This window comes from Solanum verrucosum, unplaced genomic scaffold (assembly GCF_900185275.1).
Source record: "Solanum verrucosum unplaced genomic scaffold, falcon-dt-bn FXZP01000189.1, whole genome shotgun sequence".
NCBI lineage: Eukaryota > Viridiplantae > Streptophyta > Magnoliopsida > Solanales > Solanaceae > Solanum > Solanum verrucosum.
In genome coordinates, this window is record NW_026020814.1 from 627,157 (window position 1) to 647,894 (window position 20,738).

Genomic DNA, 20,738 nt, shown 5'->3' on the forward strand with positions numbered 1-20,738 from the left:
CAGCATTCTTTGATTGAATACTCATTACTAGAGTTGTCAATACGGGCTGGTCCACTCCATCCAGACTAACTATACATGCTTTGGAATTTGATGGGTCAGACCAAGATGACCCATTTTTTTGTGCGTTAGAAAATAGCCGATCCAACCCACCATTATTTGGGCTGCAGGTCGTGTCGAGTCAACCCACTTTTTTAAAAGTATATTTTTTATTATTTTTTAAATTAAATTATAACTTAAAATTATTAACATAAATATCGACAAGACATCTTCATTTTCATCTATAATTTATATGCAATATCAATTAATTAAACATTAAAAAATAACTAAATTTACGAACTACCTATAATATTAAAATGTACACAAAAAAATATTATTGCAACCAATTTCGAGTAGCAAAAAGTGTGGTGGTATTTTCATGAATGATGCAACTTCTATACTTGGTGAAAACATGTCCACCATTACTGAATGATGATTCTGATGATACAGTGGTAATATGAATACTAAGTACATCACATTTGGTGATTCTAAATTTTAATATTTAAAACTTCAAATAGAATTTGAGTTTGGACTTGCGTTATTTTTAATACTCTATTTTATTTTTATTTTTTAAATATATTTTTATTTACACCGCGGGACGATCCAACCTATATTGCTCAAATCCCACAAACTAGCGGGCTAATTTGAGTCAGGCTAAAAAACCCTCTTAAATATGGTTCCAAAAATCTTAATCAAATACTATTAAATCACGGGTTAAGTCAGATCCGTCCAACAGGTCTATCCCATATTAGTAACTCCACTGATTATTTTATACCTAACATGTGAATATTTTTATGGTTTACTTTTGTAATTATCGACGATATATGTTTTCATTTCTGTCACTTTGTTTATTACTTGTATATATAACATGTGAATATCATTGTCGTTTACTTGTTATGATTGGCATGCTAGCACTCCATTCTCTTTATGTCCGTCCAACCAAATAAGGAAAATGATTTGGGAGAAAATGTCCTTAGATAAATATTTTCTAAAAAAAATATTTTATTCGTGTAGAGAAAAAATATGAAAAGCCATTATCAATTTCACTTTTTACAAAGGAATAGCAATTCTAACTTAAAACATCAAAATGTTTTTTTTCAGGCAGCGCCAAACTTCGTACATGATCGGGTTAGTTCAGGTTTTTCAAATATCAAATCAAATTATTTGTGTAAAAAAATTAAATTAATAAACCAAATTAAACTAATAAATTCGGATATTTTCAACCTCGGGTTGGTTCGGGTTTTTTCAAATACCAAACCAAACCATTGTGTTGAATTTTTAAATTTATAAATCAAACCAAAGTAATAAACCTCGAATTTTTTCAGATTTTTAAATTTTTTCGGTAAAGTTTGCATACAAACATATAATTAACTTGTGCTTCAAATATTTCTTTAGTCCAACCAAAATACAATTATCTAAGGTGTTTCTTAAAAAAATAACACAAATGAAAACTGATAACACAAAAATATTTAATAAAAAATAATAATGAAATCATCATATAAAATAAATATTGCAAAGTCATAATGAAAATGATCATAATTTAAAAGTACTAAATCATGCTAAAATAAGTTTAATAAGTATTAGTTACATTGCTAAATATTTAAGGAAAATTAAAATTAGATTATGTATTTTAATTGTCTAAACCAATGTAAAACTAAAGAACAATTATTCAATATTATTGTCATTCTTAGTGTTGAATTGATTTTCTTTTTGCATTAGTATTAATTTGATTTTGATTTAAGTTTTATTATAATTATCAACATCTATGAACTATAATCTTTATTGGACCATTCCGAATTCTAAGTTTTAAACTTGAAATAATATATTAAAAGATAAAAACTATGAAATAGTATAAGAAATATTTTAAAATTATATCAAAGTAAATATTTTTATGTATAAAATAAAATTTTAAAATTACATATATAATGTCGGGTTGGTTTGGTATCGGGTTGGTTTTTTTTAGTTAAAATCAAACCAACCCAACTATAGTCGGGTTTTTTTTTCAATACCAAACCAAGTCTAACCAAATCACTATTTGGGTTTTTTTTTCCGGTTTGACTCAGTTTGTGGTTTGGTTCGATTTTCGGTTCGGTTTTGTACACCCCTAACTTCAAGGGTCTGTTTGGTAGGAAGGTAAATGTTTTTCATGAAAAATATTTGCTTAGAAAATGTTTTCTTGGAAAACAAGTGGATTTCTAACTTATTTTTTTATGTTTGGTAGGTGAGTAGAAAATATTTTCTGAAAAATATTTTTTAATGTTTGATTGGTGAATGAAAAATATTTTTCAGAAAATTTCTTTTATTTTTGGCTCGAGACTAAAAATTCTCTAGGAAAATAATTTATGATCCGAAAATCAACTCCGATAATTGATCTGGGACCCGACCCCAACACCAAATTAGGACAAAACCCCGATGACCATTCCAAAATCCGACCCTGAGATCTGCCCAGGACCTAACCCAATTTTTTTTTTGGGGAGAGGGGGGGGGGGGGGTCCTTGTTTGGGGGTACAGATAAAATATATTTGAAATTTAAAAAAATTATTATTTGTTTTTGAATGGGGAGGGTCGGATATGGGGTATGTGTAGGATAATGAAAAAAATTAAAGGATGAAGTAGAGTTTTAAAAAATGTTTTCCTTAATTTTGGAAGGGAAGTCATTTTCCTCAAATTTGAGGAAAATGAATTGATTTGGAAAACATTTTCCAAACATTTTAAGTCAACCGAACATGAGAAAATTGAAAACTGAAAAATGATTTCCTCCTTACCAAACACACCCCAAATCTTGAATTTGCCTCACTACTGGGAAAAGCTTTTCATTTGGTGAACACTCTCAGTTCCTTCCCAGAGACATTTGACATTTTCCAGACAACTAAGAGAGGGGTGTCAAAGATGAACCCAAACATAGATAACCCACCCAATCCGTCCAGAATTTTAAGGGTTGACTCAAGATAATTTGAATTGAGTTCAATCTAAACTCATTCAAGCTTAAGCCATTTTAAGAGAATCTTCAATTGAGCCCAATTCAATCTTCAATTTCAACTCGCTTTAAAATTATTTACTAAGATATGTTCCTATATTAAAGGTATGAATTATTATCTATTTAACATCTTTTAGGATTTATCTATCCATTTGTTACTTTTTTTAAAAAATAATCTTGAACTGAAATTCGAATTCTGATTATAAAAGTTAAATATCACTATGTTAAAATTATTGAAATTAATCGGGTCAAATTGGGCGGATCAAGACCCAACCCGATTTTTAGCCCATTTGAACCCAACCCATTTGAGCCCAAAGTAAACTTGGGCGGGTCAAGACCCAACCCAAAATCTATTTCAACCCATTTTAATATCTCCAATTTCAACCCAACTCGCCCATTTGACACCCCTAGCGGAAGATATGATACAAAAATAAGCATCACAAACGATTAAATACAAAGTTATTTTTTCTCTATTACTGGTACAAAATGTTATATGTTACTTGACAAAATCCATACTAAAATCCCAGAGCCTTCTAGCTAAATCCATATCTCTAGCAGTAGCTGTTGTTGTCGCCAAATTGTTGTCACAAAAATATTCACCACTTATCCCCTTCAATTGTGGATGCAATGCAACATAGCAAGTGATTGATGCTCCATATATAGAGAAGATGGGAATGGACAAACAAATCTATAAACTTGCTCTGGAAGATGTCAAAAATTCTACAAATTTGCATACACTGCAAATATAAATGCTTCAATATGGAACGTACCTAGCCTCAAAAAATATATGGAACGTACCTGTTGAACGTTTTTAAAAATAAACCTTCCAAACTTGCTCACAAGACCTGTATCATATAGAAACGGGAGTATAAGTTCGATAAAATAAACATACAGGAATACTTCACGTTTGCTTCTCTTCAAGCGGCACATGCATGAAACAAACATTACATGTGAAATATTCAACTATGGGTTCGACTGTCTGATATGTCAAATGTCACAGAGATGTGTATCTCACAAGGCTATAGAAAATCGGTAAGGGGGCAACTTGGTGCCTCAATAACAAGTAAGCATTAGACCAGAGTGATGGCTCAATTCTAATCGCCAAAAGTTTGTAGTAGTAAAGTTCTAAACAAATAAGTAATTCCCCTCCATCTCAACTACACCTCGAAGTAAAAAAGAAAAAAAGAGCTAGAATGACTTGTTAACACAGACTTAAGGCACATCTGCCATTTGCTAAATATGCAATTAAGTGTTGCTATCTATTATTTCGTGTAGTTCATTTGTAGTATTATTCTATAATTATCTGTTGTTTTTGTTACTATCTATTGTCTCTTGTACTTCCATTATGTCTTTTTCTAGACTGTTTTTGTCTTGAGTCAGGGTTCTATAGAAAACAACTTCTCTACCTCAAAGCCTCTCGAGATAAAGTTTGTGTACACTCTAGCCTCCCCTCATCCCACTGTGAGACTACACTATGTTGTTGTTGTACTATTAGTGAGAGCATAAAAGGGTTTATTTCAGACATAAAGAAGATAATAACTCGCTAAGAATGGCATTCATATTAATTAGACACTAGAGAGAAAGGAAGAAAAGAAAATCTTATTATTACCTTCAAAAAAGCCCAGATGACGAAACATATTGGTTGTGATTGTTCCAGGATGAAGTGAATTTGCTGTTATTTCCACTCCTTCTTCCTATTCAAAATAAAGAGCACTCAGATTTTTAGAGTTTAAATGAATGGCATCGAACCCCTAAGCCAAAGCTGTGGCTGTGGCTACAGAAATCTGACACTGAAAATTAAAGCACGATTTCTCAATGTGCAAAATGGAATACCAAATATCAACTCCAAGAAATATGTGTTTGGTCGCGAGGAATGGAGACATGTCATGACTACACAAGAACCGCCAAAACAAAATTATTAGAACACAAAAAAACATGTGATGATTTATTTTCTGAAAAGCACCTTTAAGCGTCTTGTGAGCTCATAAGCGTGCAGTATGTTGGCCAACTTTGATTGTCCGTATGCCCAAAAACTACAGTAGCTGCAAATAAAATAACAAACAAGACAATGAAAAAACAATTTTCCACGGGAGAAGACTAATTTTATCATGTTAATCTGATCATGGTTATGCAGCTTGAAGTGAAAAGAGCAGCATTTTTGAGCACGAAAAGCTTGTCATCTTGATTAATTCAATAGTAGTAATGAGCAACTATCGAGATAGAAGGACACCAAATAAGATAATTGAACAATCAAATGACGTGATTGGAGCAAACACCTCCCTTCTATTAATTACAATCAAGATAACTTTTGGAAGTTCAACATAAAAAATTTGATTAGATTACCTTTTGGGATCATTAATTTTGTCAAAGCAAATTCCCTCGCGATATGTGAACATACAATAAGCTACTGAAGAAACATTGACAATCCTTCCCTCTCTCTGTGTTTTACATGTTGTCTCCTTCATCTTGTCCAACAACAAATTTGTCAAAAGAAAATGACCTGCAAACACAGGGAACTAGAAAAGAGAACAATTTTGGGCAAAATAAATTAACAGGAACCATAAATTGAATGTCCCTCTTGAAAGTTAACAAATTCGAATTAAGCATCAACAGGCACCTATCATCTCCTACGACGTACTACCAACTATAGTACGGACAAAGCAGATATAAACTGCCTCTTACCAGTGTGAGTTTAGAATTTCCCTTGTTTCAACGTTACATATACAAGTTAATTCAGGTCTCATATGATCTACTATTATATATGTGCATGTCATTCTTTTCTTCATCCTATGATCTTGATATTGGATTCCCCATACAGTACAAACAGTCTAATCTATTGAATGGAAGGTGGAAAGGCAGTTGGAAGAAAATAATCATATGGAAATCAATTACTTTACCTCACGTTGCCCTTCCATGACATCTCAGGAAGGCACCGCATGACAAATGTCGTGCACAGAAACATACACCTAATGAACAACCATACCTAGATGATTTGTGGCAAATTGCAGCTCTATGTTATCTTTGGAAAGCATAAAGGGAATTCCCACCACTCCTGCATTATTACTAACAGAAGACAAGTAACATCAATAGTATATGAAGATTCTTCCAAAACTATATAGGGAGAAAAAGCACAATGTCGTCTTTCAGTACTATGTGATTAATTACCACTCGTATTTGTCACTTACATTAGCATGTTCAATGAGTGACCTGATGATATAAAATCAGCTGCAAATTTCCTTACTGATGCCAATGAGCTAAGATCTAACTCCATTATATCAACTTTAGCTGCTGGGATTTCCTTTACTATTGCTTCTTTAACATCTTTTCCAGCAGTTATATTCCTGACAGCCATGATAACATGAACTCCACGCAGAGCTAGAACACGGCTAGTTTCAGCACCAATACCACTTGAAGCTCCTACAAATAGATTGATGATTAAAAGCAAAACAAATGCTGCTAAATTCTTGCTAAAGAAAACACTCACCAATGAGGAGTTCAGTCTAATAAGCAAGTAGGATAATATTAGGAGTACTGTGCTTTTATTCTTCTTCATGATTCGTTCATCTAACGTTGCCTCAAATGTTTGTCCTATGTATTATTAGTCTGCTGTCGTGCAGAATCACACACTTAGATTGAAAAAATTGAGAAAGTTAAAGTAAGAAACAACTATTGAGTGTGAGATAGATCAAACTGAAGAACAAAAGCTTGTGAATTGAAGTTCATTTCAGCTCTACAGTTTGTCTATTCTTCGTACCAGATGATTTGAGTAGTAACATTATTCACTTCAAGAACATTATTACAAGATTTAAAAATCCTTGTACTCTTGGGCTAGATTTAGCTTGAAAGGTATTGCTATGATCGAGTGACCGTAGCAGTCAAGTGGTTCGAGGTAGCCTCTTAGGTTATTGAGTTGTAACCTACAATTGCTCATTGTTTTATACTCTATTGGGATGGTAATTATGTATTGTTTCATAATGTATCGTATTGTATTGTATCGTACAATATTGCTTTAACGATACAACTTTTGAATAGATTGTATTGTTTCCCGTCATTACATAATGTCACACATCAACAATTTGAAGAATAAATCACCAAGAAAAGTAGGGCATGGGGTAGCACTACGATAAAAAGGTGGCGTAAAAGATAGAATAAGATTATTAAATAATAAGTAAAGACAAAATAAGGTAATAACTCGATCACACCAAATAAGTCGTTACACAAAATGGGACTTTTCTTCATCACCTAACAAAGAATTTAAGGATATGATACAATATAATATAAGTACAATAGGTGTTGCGACACATCTCTAGTGCAATATGTCCAAGGGTATATTTTTTTGATAGTTTTGATGTACAGTCAGTCCACCAGCAACAGGTATAACGTAACTTTGTACACTAATCACCTAATATTTGACTCGGCTGGGATTTGAACTAAAACCTCATGGTTCTCAAGCCACTTTATTGACCACTAGAATAAATATGGACATACGATATATAGGACGAAAATTATATGCAAGTAGTTTTCAACATGAAATGAATAGATTTAACTTATACTTAATCCGTGAAAGGGACACACTTTGATTTTTGTTAAAACAAAGAGGTAAACGTAGACCTAGAAGAAATAGTCATACAAACAGATATTAATTGGATGCTACCAAAAGTGAAACTGAAATGGAGTAAACACCTGTAACAATGGCGGTGAGACCGGAGCCGTCGATTTCATCGGTGACTTCTTCAGCAGTGGAGGAATAGGAAAACCCAGAAGCCCCTTTTGATCTATTGAAAACCCACATAGTACAGGAACCAGTAGTTTATTTACTTCTCTCCCGTTGTTTCAGAATTGTTACGGGTACCGCGTTTAAACATGTTCCTCTATATATAGACTAGGTAAATTATTTCGCACGGGATTGTATTTTATTAAGCTTACATAATATGATCATTCGGTAATATTCGTATTTTCGATACATATACTATATTTTCAAGAACATTTTATTTTAAGGCAAAACATTTCTTCGAAATCTTAAAATGTTATATTTTTTTAATCTTCACTTTTTGTTATACAAAAAATTATGAGTCATAGAGAGATTTTAAGTATAAGAAAGAATTCTAAGAAAATCTCCATGGAAATAGTTGGTCAGAAGTAATGAACATCACACGTTACAGAGGAAACAAAAAAAGTCTTGAACAACAACACTTCCAAGTAAAGTGGAACATCACGTCCATACAAGAACATAATTAACTAAATTCAAATGGAGGTCCTTCAACTCCTTTCTTATGAACCTCCATCAATCTCTTTTTTATTATAGTACTAGATAATATTGTCCGTGCTATGCACAGGCCCAATAATATAAATGGTATGTTTTGGGGCTAATAACTGAGTTGTTGAAGCGATTGTTTGCGTGGATAAAAGAATAAGTTTTTTTATCATAAACTTGTACTTTCTTTGACGCTATTTAAGGCATAATAAGACTACCCGCATACAACATTTTGCAAATATTTTATGTTGTCAATTATCATGATTTATAGTATTTTTACGATAGATTCACTTCAAGAATCAGTGGAATTTTTTGTATTTTTTTAAAACATATTTTAGATTGTCAATTATCATGATTTATAGTATTTTTACGCAATTTTTAAATATATAAAAAAAATAAGACAAATATATTAAAATGGACCCAATATATGTTATTTTTGTTGTCTCAATTTATGTGACACAAATAAAATTTGGAGAGTCATCCAAATTTTCATATTTTTTTTTTAAAATGTTTTAAGTTATTAATTATTGTGATTTATAATATTTTTATGTAACTTTGAAATAACGTACATTACCGGTCAGTTTATCCTAATTTATGTGATATGGATAAAATTACAAAATCAACCCTTTTAAAATGTCTTTCAGATATTTTAAGTTGTTAATTATTATTATTTATAATACTTTTTTGGTAATTTTAAAATGATATGTGTTATTTTTTCTATCCCAATATATGTGAGCCTGATAGAATTCTGAGAGTCAACCTATTTTATTATATAACTTTTAAATATTTTAAATTGGTAATTATTGTAATTTTTAATGCTTTTTAAGTCATTTATAAATGATATATGTTGCTTCCTTGACTGAGACTCTTTCATTTCCTTGATTGGGACTTTTCCATTTGTGACATATATATATATACACTAGATAATGGTGTTCGTGCTATGCACGGGTCCAATAATATAAATGGTATGTTTTGGGGCTAATACTGAGGTTTTGAAGCGATTGTTTGTGTGGATAAAGGAATAAGTTTTTTTATCACAAACATGTACTTTCTTTGACACTATTAAAATGGACCCAATATATGTTATTTTTGTTGTCTCAATTTATGTGATACAAATAAAATTTGGAGAGTCATCCAAATTTTCATATTTTTTTTAAAAATGTTTTATATTATTAATTATTGTGATTTATAATATTTTTATGTAACTTTCAAATAACCTACATTACTGGTCACTTTGTCCTAATTTATGTGATATGGATAAAATTACAAAATTAACCCTTTTAAATTGTTAATTATTATTATTTATAATACTTTTTTGATAATTTTAAAATGATATGTGTTATTTTTTTTGTCCCAATATATGTGAGCCTCATAGAATTCTAAGAGTGAACCTATTTTATTAAATAACTTTGAAATATTTTAATTTGGTAATTATTGTAATTTTTAATGCTTTTTAAGTCATTTGTAAATGATATATGTTGCTTCCTTTGTCCCATTTTATATAGTATAAATAAAATTCCCAAAACCAACTCAATTTTTAATATATTTTTAAAAATATTTTAAATTATTAATTATTGCGATTTATAATATTAAAATAAAATTAAATAGAAAATGTACAAAACTTGTATCAGCCTAAAAAATGATCACGATAATTCGAAGCCTACAGAAAGCAATAAGGTTGTACGTAATTTTAAATACTTAATATATATATTACTCAGTTTGTCTCAATGTATGTAGCATAGATAAAATTTCAAGAGTCAACCAAATGTTGTTAATTGTTAAGATTTACAATACATTTTACGTAGTTTTCAATAATTTCACATTAAATAATACATATTACTACTTTTGTCTCATTTTATGTGACATTGATAGATTAATTTAAGAATCAGTCAATTTTTTTTTGTGTTTTTTTAATAAATATTTTAAGTTGTCAATTATCACGATTTATTATATTTTATACATAATTTGTAACGATAGATTAATTTCAAGAATCAATCGAATTTTTTTATATGTTTTTATTTTTGAAATATTTTATGTTGTCAATTATCATGATTTATAGTATTTTTACGATAGATTCACTTCAAGAATCAGTGGAATCTTTTGTATTTTTTTTCAAAACATATTTTATGTTGTCAATTATCATGATTTATAGTATTTATACGCAATTTTTAAATATAAAAAACAAAAAAAGACAAATAAATTAAAATGGACCCAATATATGTTATTTTTGTTGTCTCAATTTATGTGACACAAATAAAATTTGGAGAGTCATCGAAATTTTCATATTTTTTTTAAAAATGTTTTAAGTTATTAATTATTGTGATTAATGGTGTTAAATTGTCCAATAATATAAATTTTAAAGGTACAACCATAAAAGAAGAATGTACAACGCTATCTAAGCACATGTAACACTTGTCATGTGCTAAGTAGTAGATATTCCCACTTATTATATATAGTAATAGAAAAATATATATAGAAATGACATATATATATATATATATAGAAAAATATATATAGAAATAATAAATATGTAACTAAAAATCTTGTTAGCTTTTGATTGAAAGCTAACAAGATAATTACAATGATAGTTGCATTGCGGCTTATTATATATAGAATATATATTCAAAGTGAACTGGATTTAGAGCGAAATCCTCCTCCCATATCACTACCAAGCAATCAAAAAATTAATATGTGCACATGACCCCCCCACCCCCCACCCCCGCCACAATTTATGGAAATTAGGGGTTTAAGAGTGAAATTGTTCAAAATTATACAAGTGAACAATTTCAGTGCATGTGGATTATATAAGTTAGGGAATTCGTGTTTTTACTTTCAGTAGATGGTTTTCAAGGTCTTGCATATTTGATGGAAAACAAACTTTAATCAAGAAAGGTATATATGTTTTTTGCTTTTGACTTGCATTACCTGTGATCTCAATCCAATAAGTAACAGAAATCAGCTGCTTTAATCAAGAAAGAGATTAATGTTAGAAACACAAGAGTTTTGGGCTAAATTCATCCCTTAACTATGACTAAGGCTTAGGTTACATCCTTGTATTATAATAGTTAACAAGAAACATCCTTTTAGTATTTAAAATATAACAAAAGTCAGTCTTCTGTCTATTTGAGTTAAAAAACTAACATTGCTTTTTCAACAAGTGATTTTCTCTCTCCCATATCCCTATTTTACCCCTCTCAAATCTGTCCCATCGTCTGTCTTCCATTTTCAGCAAAACCAAGAAGGAAACTCAATATTTTCTGAACTTGACAAAATAATCAAGATCAAGAACAAATTTTTCTCTTCAACTAGAGTTGAAAACAGGGCAGAGAGAGAAACACAAACAAGGTAAAGGAATAAAAATCATTGAAAATTTCTAGTTTTTCTGATTCGAAAAATATTTGCAATTTTCTATTTCTCAAACTAAAACATCTTCATTCTTAAAAACACTAGATATTGCGGGTTGTAGCATAACAACTAACTGGAACAATGTCGATTCGAAGTTTACGTGGTCGATCGTCCACACCCAACTATGGTATTATCGATATTCAAGACATTTTAAGCATTTTTTAATATCATTTGCAATGCCTTTCATATTGATTTATACGTATTATTGATTTTGAAAAGCTATATTAAGTTTTTTATTTGATATATAAGGTTTTGTTTTCTGGATATTCATTATAATGAGCTTGTAGTTCTTTGTTGGCTTTATGTATTCAGATTTGTATTATATGTGCAGATTCTATGAATGAGTCATTGTTTTTCACAATTAAAGTACATCATGGTGGATCATTTGTGCGTAGTTCGACAAGAGGCTACATAGGTGGAAAAATCGAATATTTTGACTATGTCGACAGTACAATGATTAATCTAATATATTTTAAGAATATGACGGAACAATGTGGTTATGACAAGGAATCTGTGGTATTTTGGCACAAGTATGGTTTAAACTCTTATATGGTTCGATTAGTTGGGAGTAATATGGAAACCGCTAAAGTTGGTACTTGCATTCCAAAGGACAGAGTAGTTGAGATATATTTTGAACATTTGAATTTTTATCATGATGATAATCAATGTGGAAATGAGATGAAAAATAATTCTTTGCTGGCAAATGACACAGAGGCACACAGTGATGAATTTGACGATGAAGATTTTAATGATTCTGACTATTCTTTGGAGGAGGATGATTTGTTATTTTTAAAAAATGTTGATCCTTCTGTTGAATCTTTTGGGATCAATATAACTGTGAAAAATAAGAAAAATGATGGAAATCAAAATTATGTAAGTGAAGAGATGCATAGAAAGATGCAGAATGAGGAGGGTGACTCAGATTGTGTAGATTTTGATGATACAAAGAGTTTGAATAGTGATTGCGATTCTGAATTTGAAGATTGTAACTTTCCAAAGCATAACCCAAAAATAGGTGCCTTTAATCCTAAATTAGAGCTGGGAATGGTATTTGATAACAAAAAGGAATTCAAGGAAGCCGTGGTTGCAAATCAAGCCAAAATAGGAAAGTCAATTCGGTGGACCAAAGATGACAGAGAAAGAGCTAGGGCCAAATGCAGAACTAATGCTTGTAAGTGGAGGATATTGGGATCACTAATGCAAAGGGATATATCTACTTTTCAAATCAAGACGTTTGTTTCCGAGCATACTTGTTTTGGGTGGAACTATAACAACAAAACCATCAATTCTAGTTGGATTGCAAGGAAGTATGTTGATAGAGTTAAATCAAATAAGAACTGGAGAACATCAGAATTCAGAGATACATTGAGTAGGGAATTAAAGTTGCATGTGAGTATGCATCAAGCAAGAAGGGCAAAGGAAAAAGCTATTGCAATGATCGATGGAGATATAAATGATCAGTTTGGTATATTATGGAATTATTGCAATGAAATTGTTCGAACTAATCCTGGAACTTCTGTTTTCATGAAACTAACTCCAAATGAGATTCTGAATAAGCCAATGAGATTTCAGAGGTTTTATATTTGTTTTGCAGCTTGTAAAGCAGGATTTAAGGCTGGTTGTCGAAAGATTATTGGGGTCGATGGATGTTGGCTGAAGAATACTATGTATGGGGCACAATTGCTATCAGCTGTTACTTTGGATGGAAACAATAACATCTTTCCAATAGCTTATGCAATAGTCGAGAAAGAAAATAAGGAAATATGGCAATGGTTCTTAACCTACTTGATGAATGATCTTGAGATTGAAGAGCAATACTTGTGGACTTTTATGTCAGATAAGCAAAAAGGGCTCATTGAAGCTTTTGATTTAGTGTTGCCTGGTGTTTCTCATAGATTTTGTGTGCGACATTTGCATAACAATTTCAAGAGAGCTGGATATTCTGGAATGGCTTTAAAAAATGCTCTTTGGAAGGCAGCTTCAGCAACAACTATTGACAGGTTTGATGCTTGTATGATTGATTTGGTTGAATTAGATAAAGATGCTTATGCATGGCTTTCTGCTAAAGTGCCTAGTGAATGGTCAAGATCACATTTCTCGCCTCTTCCTAAATGTGACATTCTTTTGAACAACCAATGTGAGGTTTTTAATAAGTTTATTCTTGATGCAAGAGATAAACCAATTGTTAAACTTTTGGAGACCATTAGGCACTTACTCATGACAAGAATTAATTCTAATAGGGAGAAAGCTGAAAAATGGAACTTGAATGATATTTGTCCTACTATTAAGAAGAAGTTAGCCAAAACTATGAAGAAAGCTGCTATTTATATTCCCCAAAGGTCGAACATGTGGAACTATGAGGTAATTGGGCCGGTCGAAGGTGATAATTGGGCTGTTGACTTATATAACAGAACCTGTAGTTGTAGGCAATGGGAATTATCAGGAGTTCCTTGTAAACATGCTATATCCTCGATTTGGTTGAAAAATGATGAGGTTTTAAACTATGTTGATGATTGCTACAAGGTTGATACATATCGAAAAATTTATGAAGCTTCAATATTGCCCATGAATGGCCCTGATTTATGGCCTAAGTCACTGAATCCTCCACCATTTCCACCGTCTTACTTGAATAATAAGAAGAAAGGAAAGAAACAAAAATTAAGAAGGAAAGAAGATGATGAGCCAGGGGCTAGCAGGATGAAGTTAAAACGGAAACAAAAATCAGTTGATTGTAGAAAATGTGGTAAACCTGGCCACAACAGTAGAACTTGCAGTTTCTCCTCAGATGATATTGAAATTCTTCCGTTGAACTACCTTTGTAGTTTGGACTCCATCATGGTCGAGGAAGCATCAAGTTGCCAAAATGTTGAAAAGCTACCTGTAAGAATATTCAAATATTCATATTTAAGTTATTTTTATTGTAGCTTACTTGTATAACTATTCATATTTAATATTTTAATTTCTTATTTTAGGTTAGAAGAGGTACATCTCAAGCCAGCCAACAACGTCAGAGCTTTCCATTTTCTCTATGAAGTTGCAACATTGAAGAAACTACATTTTTAGTTTTGGATCTTTTTTTGGATATTTGATGTATCAAACTAATGATATGTGACTAGTTTTTGTTGTTCATTTGTTATGTTCTTGTGCATGGAACTAATGAAAAATGTTTTAGCTTTATGATGATTTAATGACACTAGACTTTGCTGTTTTTTGCTTATTTTGTGGTGTCTTTGTTATTACATTAACTTTCTGTTTTACTAAAATCATGAGTTTTTTTTCTTCTTTTCAGTTTTCTACTCTTTTGGGCATTTTTTTGCTATTTTGCTGCTAGTTTACCAGTTTTTTTTGTTGTTTTTCTGCAATTTTGCAGGTTTATTTTTTTTTTTTACTATTTTATTGCTTTTTTCTTTTTTGCTTGTTTAGTAGTTATTTGGTAGTTTAAAGTGCTCAAGATGTGAAAAGGAAAAAACGATTAGACTATACCAAATGCTTTTTATTGAACTTGAAGACAGATGATGGGACAGATTTGAGAGGGGCAAAATAGGGATATGGGAGAGAGAAAATCACTTTTTGAAAAAGCAATGTAAGTTTTTTTAACTCAAATAGACAGAAGACTAACTTTTGTTATATTTAAATACTAAAAGGATGTTTCTTGTTAACTATTATAGTACAAGGATGTAACCTAAGCTTTAGTCATAGTTAAGGGATGAATTTAGCCCAAAACTCGAAACACAACCACCCGAGAGACGGAAAACTTCTAGGAATTAGGGCTAAAGTGAGTAGTGACCCCAACTTTACTGTAAACTATTTGTAGAAGGTTTATCAGTGTTGCTTTACTTTGTTGGAGGACTGTTCCAATTTTAACGACTGTTTAGAGTTCAGACGTATCTATCACGTGATTTCTGAACACGAACAAGAGGCATTTAAAACATATCTGAAGTCCATTTTGCCCACAAACCATTCCACTTACGACAATGGAAATAAAAAGCTTAGATGCGTACATTCTACCCTCCCTAGACCCCACTTGTGAGATTACACGTTGTTGTTGTTGTTGTAGAGGTGTCTGTTCACTTGTCTCCCTGTTGCATCAGTGGGTGATTTCTTGAATCATCTTTCTTTGTTCAAAGCAAAAGTCGTTCTGGCTCTGCCATCCATCTATAGGGGGTCATGGTGTTGATAATTACAACACAGACAAAAAGGAGAGTGATGGTTGAAGGATAGCAGAATTGGTGTCAAAGTTGTTTGGTTTTGGTTAACGTTTCCTTGAGACGTTTGTAAAGCTCTCTCTGAATATCTTGCTGAAAGAGTCTGCTGTTGTTCAAGAGAATAATGTGTAATTTGTAAATGATTTGCGGATCCATGTGCATTTACTAGCTGTACCTGATGGTATCTGAGTCTCTCACAAGGACAATCTATGTACAGGGTTGTGAACGTGAAGTTACTGAGGCGGGAAAAGGTTCCTCTGATGAACTGAAAAATGAATGCATCATGCGTCTATCATGGGCTCTTGTTCACTCAAGACGTCCAGAAGATGTACAACGTGGAATAGCAATGCTTGAAGGTGAGATCATTGGAATCCTTTTTTTTTTTGGAATCCATTCATCCTTTTCCATACCCTGTGCTTGGGGATTGTTGAGTTTCACGAAAGCTTTGGTAAACACTTTCACTTATATGTTTGTCCTTTCCCTAGCTCTTATGCATTTTACCTTTTGACTCCTCTCCCTTTGCCTTTTGCTTTGCAATTTACTCTCTTCGTCTAGTCCTAAAATTAAAAAAAAAAAAACCTAATTCATTCACTAATTACAATACCCAATTTAAAAGAAAACCCTAAAATAAATAATCTTCAATTCTCTACCTAACTAACAATAATCAAATCAAATTAACAATAACACAACCCAACAAATTAAAACAATAATATACTAACTAACAATCAACTATAATCACTAGAATTGAAAAAAAAAAAACCTATAATTAAACACCAACCTTAACAAAGAGGAGAGGCAGCGACGGGAAGTGACGGACGGCAACTGGTGGCAACAGGCAAGGGCAGCGACAGCCGGTGGAGGGAGATCGATAGAGAGAAGGGAGAGAATAAGAGTGAAGAGAGAAGAAGAGAGAAGAGAGAGAGAAGAAAATAAGAAAATCCCGATCTGGGTCAAAGATATTTTAAGAAAAGTGATGGACAGCGTCTCTTTGTCCGTCGCTTTTTTAAAAATATTTGACCAAAAATGCGACGAACTAAGAGACTCTGTCCGTCGCTTTTCTTAAATGTTTGACCAGTCATGTTGACCAAAAAGCGACGGACTTAGAGATGCTGTCCATCGCTCCTTTAAAAAAATAATTAATCAATTAATTATTAATTATATATATATTCGGCGCAAAAATTCACGAAAAAAAGTGACGGACTAAGAGATGTCGTCCGTCGCTTTTTGAAAAATAATTTACGAAATAATTATTTTTATTAAAAGCGACGGACAATGTGGCAAATGGCGTCACTTTTTGGAGCAACGTCGTCCGTCACTTTTCTGTCCTTCGTTTTTTAGCAGTTTTTTAGTAGTGGGTTTAGCATTTTGGGCTAAGCCCAATTTTGTAAGTAACGTTATTTAATAAAATCTTGACCCTTTGGGTCCTTTTAATAAAAAAAATAAAAAAAATTAGTGATAAAGTTTTGGAATGTAAGCCATTTAAACTAAAAAAAATGAATTGATTGTTGTCGCTTTTTTCATTTTTTGAAAGAGTTGTTTCATTTATTTTTGTCTGTGGTTAATAATTCAATAATCGAAAAAATTGAAATCGATAAATATATAGTATATTTGATTTGATTTTGATAATTTCAAAATTTATTATATTGATTTGATTTTATTTTTTATGAATACCCTTAATAATAAATTAAATTAGGACCGTCAGTAGAAGAGCGATCAAGTGTACGATTAAGATTTTAAAATTATAAGTCTTTGTATATATAGAAGTAGAAGAGCCATAAATAAAAATGAACAATAATCAATATTTTATAAGATTTTCTCATAAAACTTGAGAGACACATGACACACTGAACAAAATTTTCCATATATTTAGGAGTCTTGCCAATTATTTAGCACGCACTTTCTTTCTTTTAGGATTCCTTCACGTACACAAGTCGCAACCTTTTAGGTTTCCTTCACCTACACAACCTTAGGTAGAATTCCTTGACCAACACAAAAATTTCCATTTATTTTGGAGTCTTGCCAATTATTTAGCACTTTCTTTCTTTCTTTCTTTGTTAGTAAATTAAAATACTTTTATGATTTTTGTCTAAAGACAAAGGAGTTGTTTACCTTGTGACCGCAAAACCCTAAAAAGCTTGTTTTCTTCGCTGGGGATTTGGATATTTGTAACTCTGATTCTACCGAACAGAGTATAATTCCCTTTTGCTCAGACCCTAATTATACTTACACCATGACTTCAGGTATACAATACAATTCTCTCTTTTCTCTATAATTTTTAATTCTAACGCTCGATATTCAACTTTTCTCTATAATTTTTAATTCAGGTGATAGATTCAATACTTTGCCAAGAAACCTTATAGAGGATATCGTAAGTCTCTTGCCTCTTCACGATGCAGCAAGAACTAGTATTTTGTCCAAATATTGGAGATATATTTGGGTCATGCGTCCCAATTTGCTCTTTGATAAATTCTTCTGCAATAAATTACAAACATCCTTCAAAGAAACAATAGATGAGATTCTCCTACAACATGTTGGACACATTTCAACCTTTTCTCTACATCTTTCAGGAGTCGATTTGTTTTCATATGCAGACATTGATAGATGGATGCGTTATGTCACCAAAAATGGTGTCAAAAACCTAATCCTTGACCTGTCAAATAATACTACTTATAAACTGCCTTCTCATATATTTAATTCTACAATACTAACATATTTGGAGATCCACAACTGTTTATTCAAACCTCCAAATTCTTTTCTTGGCTTTCCCAATCTTATAGACCTCAGAATGTTTGACATAACCTTTGTGCCAACCCAAGAGTTTTGTGTTATTAAACTCCCCCGTCTTGTCCGTTTGGCGTTGATATACTGTAAAGGTACTCAATACCTCGACATTGTTGTCTCATCTATGTTGGAGTACTTGGCTATTCGTGAGAGTCAATGTAATCTCAACCTAAATCAATTTATCAACTGCAAAAAGTTGACACAATTAGAACTTGTGGTTGATAGTCCAATACCTGCCGATGAAAGATCAACTTATCAAAAGCTTATTTTCAGCCAGCCTACACTTAAGGAACTTAGTTTCTGTTCATTTGTCCTTGAGGTAAGAATCTGATATGTTTTACTTGGATACTTGTATTCAACTGTTCATATTCTTATTTTTGTTTTTGCTCTAAAGCTTTTGAGTGCAGTTACAGTTACAAAGGGGCTTCCTTTTACACTCAACTCCTTGTCGTATCTAAGGATGTCCGTAAACGTTGGCCAAATCCATCAGATTTCTTATACACTCGAGTTACTTAATAGTTTCCCCAACTTGATGAAACTTGATATTTTGGTAAGAAATGGTACATGTTATCCGGTCTTTTTTTTTTTTTTATTTCATGTTTAAACATGAGAAACTAAAATGTTGTATTTCTTTATATCATTAATTAGACAGGATGTGATAGAGCTGATGCAATTATGAAATCTCTGGACAGGCCAACCTGTTTGGACCGACCACTCGACAAGCTCACACATATCATTATGTATAATTTTGGGGGTTCACAAGTTGAACTGTTTTTCGTAAGGCTATTGTTGGCTCATTCTCCATCTTTGGTTAAGTTGATCATTAGTCAGTGGGAACCCTTAGTTGAAAGTGAAAAAATAAATATCACCACAGAGTTGATGTGTTTCCCACATGCATCTCCGGAGGCACATCTATCTATTGTATGTGGCAGATCTTAATAAGTCAGTTTATTAAAGCTATTCAATGTGACAAATGCACTTTTAGGATCAGTTTATCAAATTATTTGTGATTCGATGCTAGTAAGACTCATTGATTCCTTCTCTCTCATTGAAGAAGTGTTGAATTGACAGAATTAGTAAAACTTGTGAGGTTGCTTCGATAAATATGTTTAATAGATGTTAGAAGCTCAGTCTGTGTTGATGTATGATAAGATTTGTACACCCTTTACTACTGTCTTTATGCATTTCTACGTTTTTGGTCACCATGGATCAAATGGATGGGGAAAGAAAATGGGAACATTTCAAAGTATTATGAAAGATCGACGTAGAAAAAGCTTCTTTATAGATCTCCTATGCTCGAGGTACTTCATATCATATGGTTCCCCTAAGGTAAGAATTTACATGTTTTACTTGGGAATCTTATATTCATGTGAGTCTAATTCTCTTTATTTGCTTTAAGATTTTGAAAGTAGACGTTGTTCCCCTTTTGCTCTGCTACTTGCAGCGTCTATCATAAAAAATATAGATACACGAAAAATTTTCTGGATATAATGAAGATTTTCCCCAATTTAAATGAACTTATTGAGTCAGACTCTTTATGCTGTGCATTTAATTAAGATTTCCCCCAATTTAAATTAACTTCCGATTTGGGTAAGAAAGGTATGTATGCATTGCAGATACACACGAATAATGTCCATTATAGGGGATTATTGATAATATTTTAGGATATTTAGAGTCCTCATATTTTTTACTTGAATTAACGGGCCTAGACTTAGCAGTGAACCTAGGAAGTAATTTTAAAACTTACATAAATATACTATATTAAAAAAAATATTTACTATTTATAGCAATAACATTTTTTTTTTCACTTGATCACTTCTAAAACATTCATAACACGGTTTTAATACATATTACAAAGAACAATTTATTATTCACATATAATTACAAGTTTTATTGATAGATAATAAATTTATCACACATTTTAATACACTTAGGAGTCGTTTGGTTACTGTATAAGATTACATTTTATTCATGTATAAAAAATTACATTAGTTGTCCTATGTTTGGTAGAAATTTTTTATCAGGTTGAAAAGTCAACATAACTTATACCATGTTTGGTGGGTAGGGTTCTAAATGTTGT

At 31.7% G+C, this 20,738-nt stretch overlaps 2 protein-coding genes across 2 annotated transcripts; one reads left to right on the plus strand and one right to left on the minus strand.

Moving 5' to 3' along the window:
• Positions 1-3,509: 3,509 nt before the first annotated feature.
• On the minus strand, positions 3,510-7,855 carry LOC125813338 (short-chain dehydrogenase TIC 32, chloroplastic-like). The gene is made up of 8 exons (XM_049492840.1): positions 7,697-7,855; positions 6,199-6,430; positions 5,997-6,076; positions 5,357-5,513; positions 4,977-5,055; positions 4,623-4,707; positions 3,808-3,858; positions 3,510-3,664 (listed from the first exon to the last, which is right to left on the minus strand). Exons 1-8 carry the CDS (start codon positions 7,803-7,805, stop codon positions 3,510-3,512), a joined length of 948 nt encoding a protein of 315 aa, XP_049348797.1. The 5' UTR covers positions 7,806-7,855.
• A 4,297-nt stretch (positions 7,856-12,152) lies between these two features.
• LOC125813304 (uncharacterized) lies at positions 12,153-14,481 on the plus strand. The gene is made up of 2 exons (XM_049492800.1): positions 12,153-14,403; positions 14,447-14,481. The coding sequence occupies exons 1-2, from the start codon at positions 12,153-12,155 to the stop codon at positions 14,479-14,481; spliced, it is 2,286 nt and encodes a 761-aa protein (XP_049348757.1).
• Positions 14,482-20,738: the final 6,257 nt, after the last annotated feature.

Coding starts and splice junctions, on each gene's coding strand:
- LOC125813338 (XM_049492840.1), bottom strand. CDS start 7,805: ATGTGGGTTTTCAATAGATCAAAAGGGGCTTCTGGGTTTTCCTATTCC. Junction 6,077..6,198: donor CACTCATTGAACATGCTAAT/GTAAGTGACAAA, acceptor GTCTTCTGTTAG/TAATAATGCAGGAGTGGTGG. Junction 4,708..4,976: donor AGCTCACAAGACGCTTAAAG/GTGCTTTTCAGA, acceptor TATTTTGAATAG/GAAGAAGGAGTGGAAATAAC.
- LOC125813304 (XM_049492800.1), top strand. CDS start 12,153: ATGACGGAACAATGTGGTTATGACAAGGAATCTGTGGTATTTTGGCAC. Junction 14,404..14,446: donor GAAACAAAAATCAGTTGATT/GTAGAAAATGTG, acceptor TAGAACTTGCAG/TTTCTCCTCAGATGATATTG.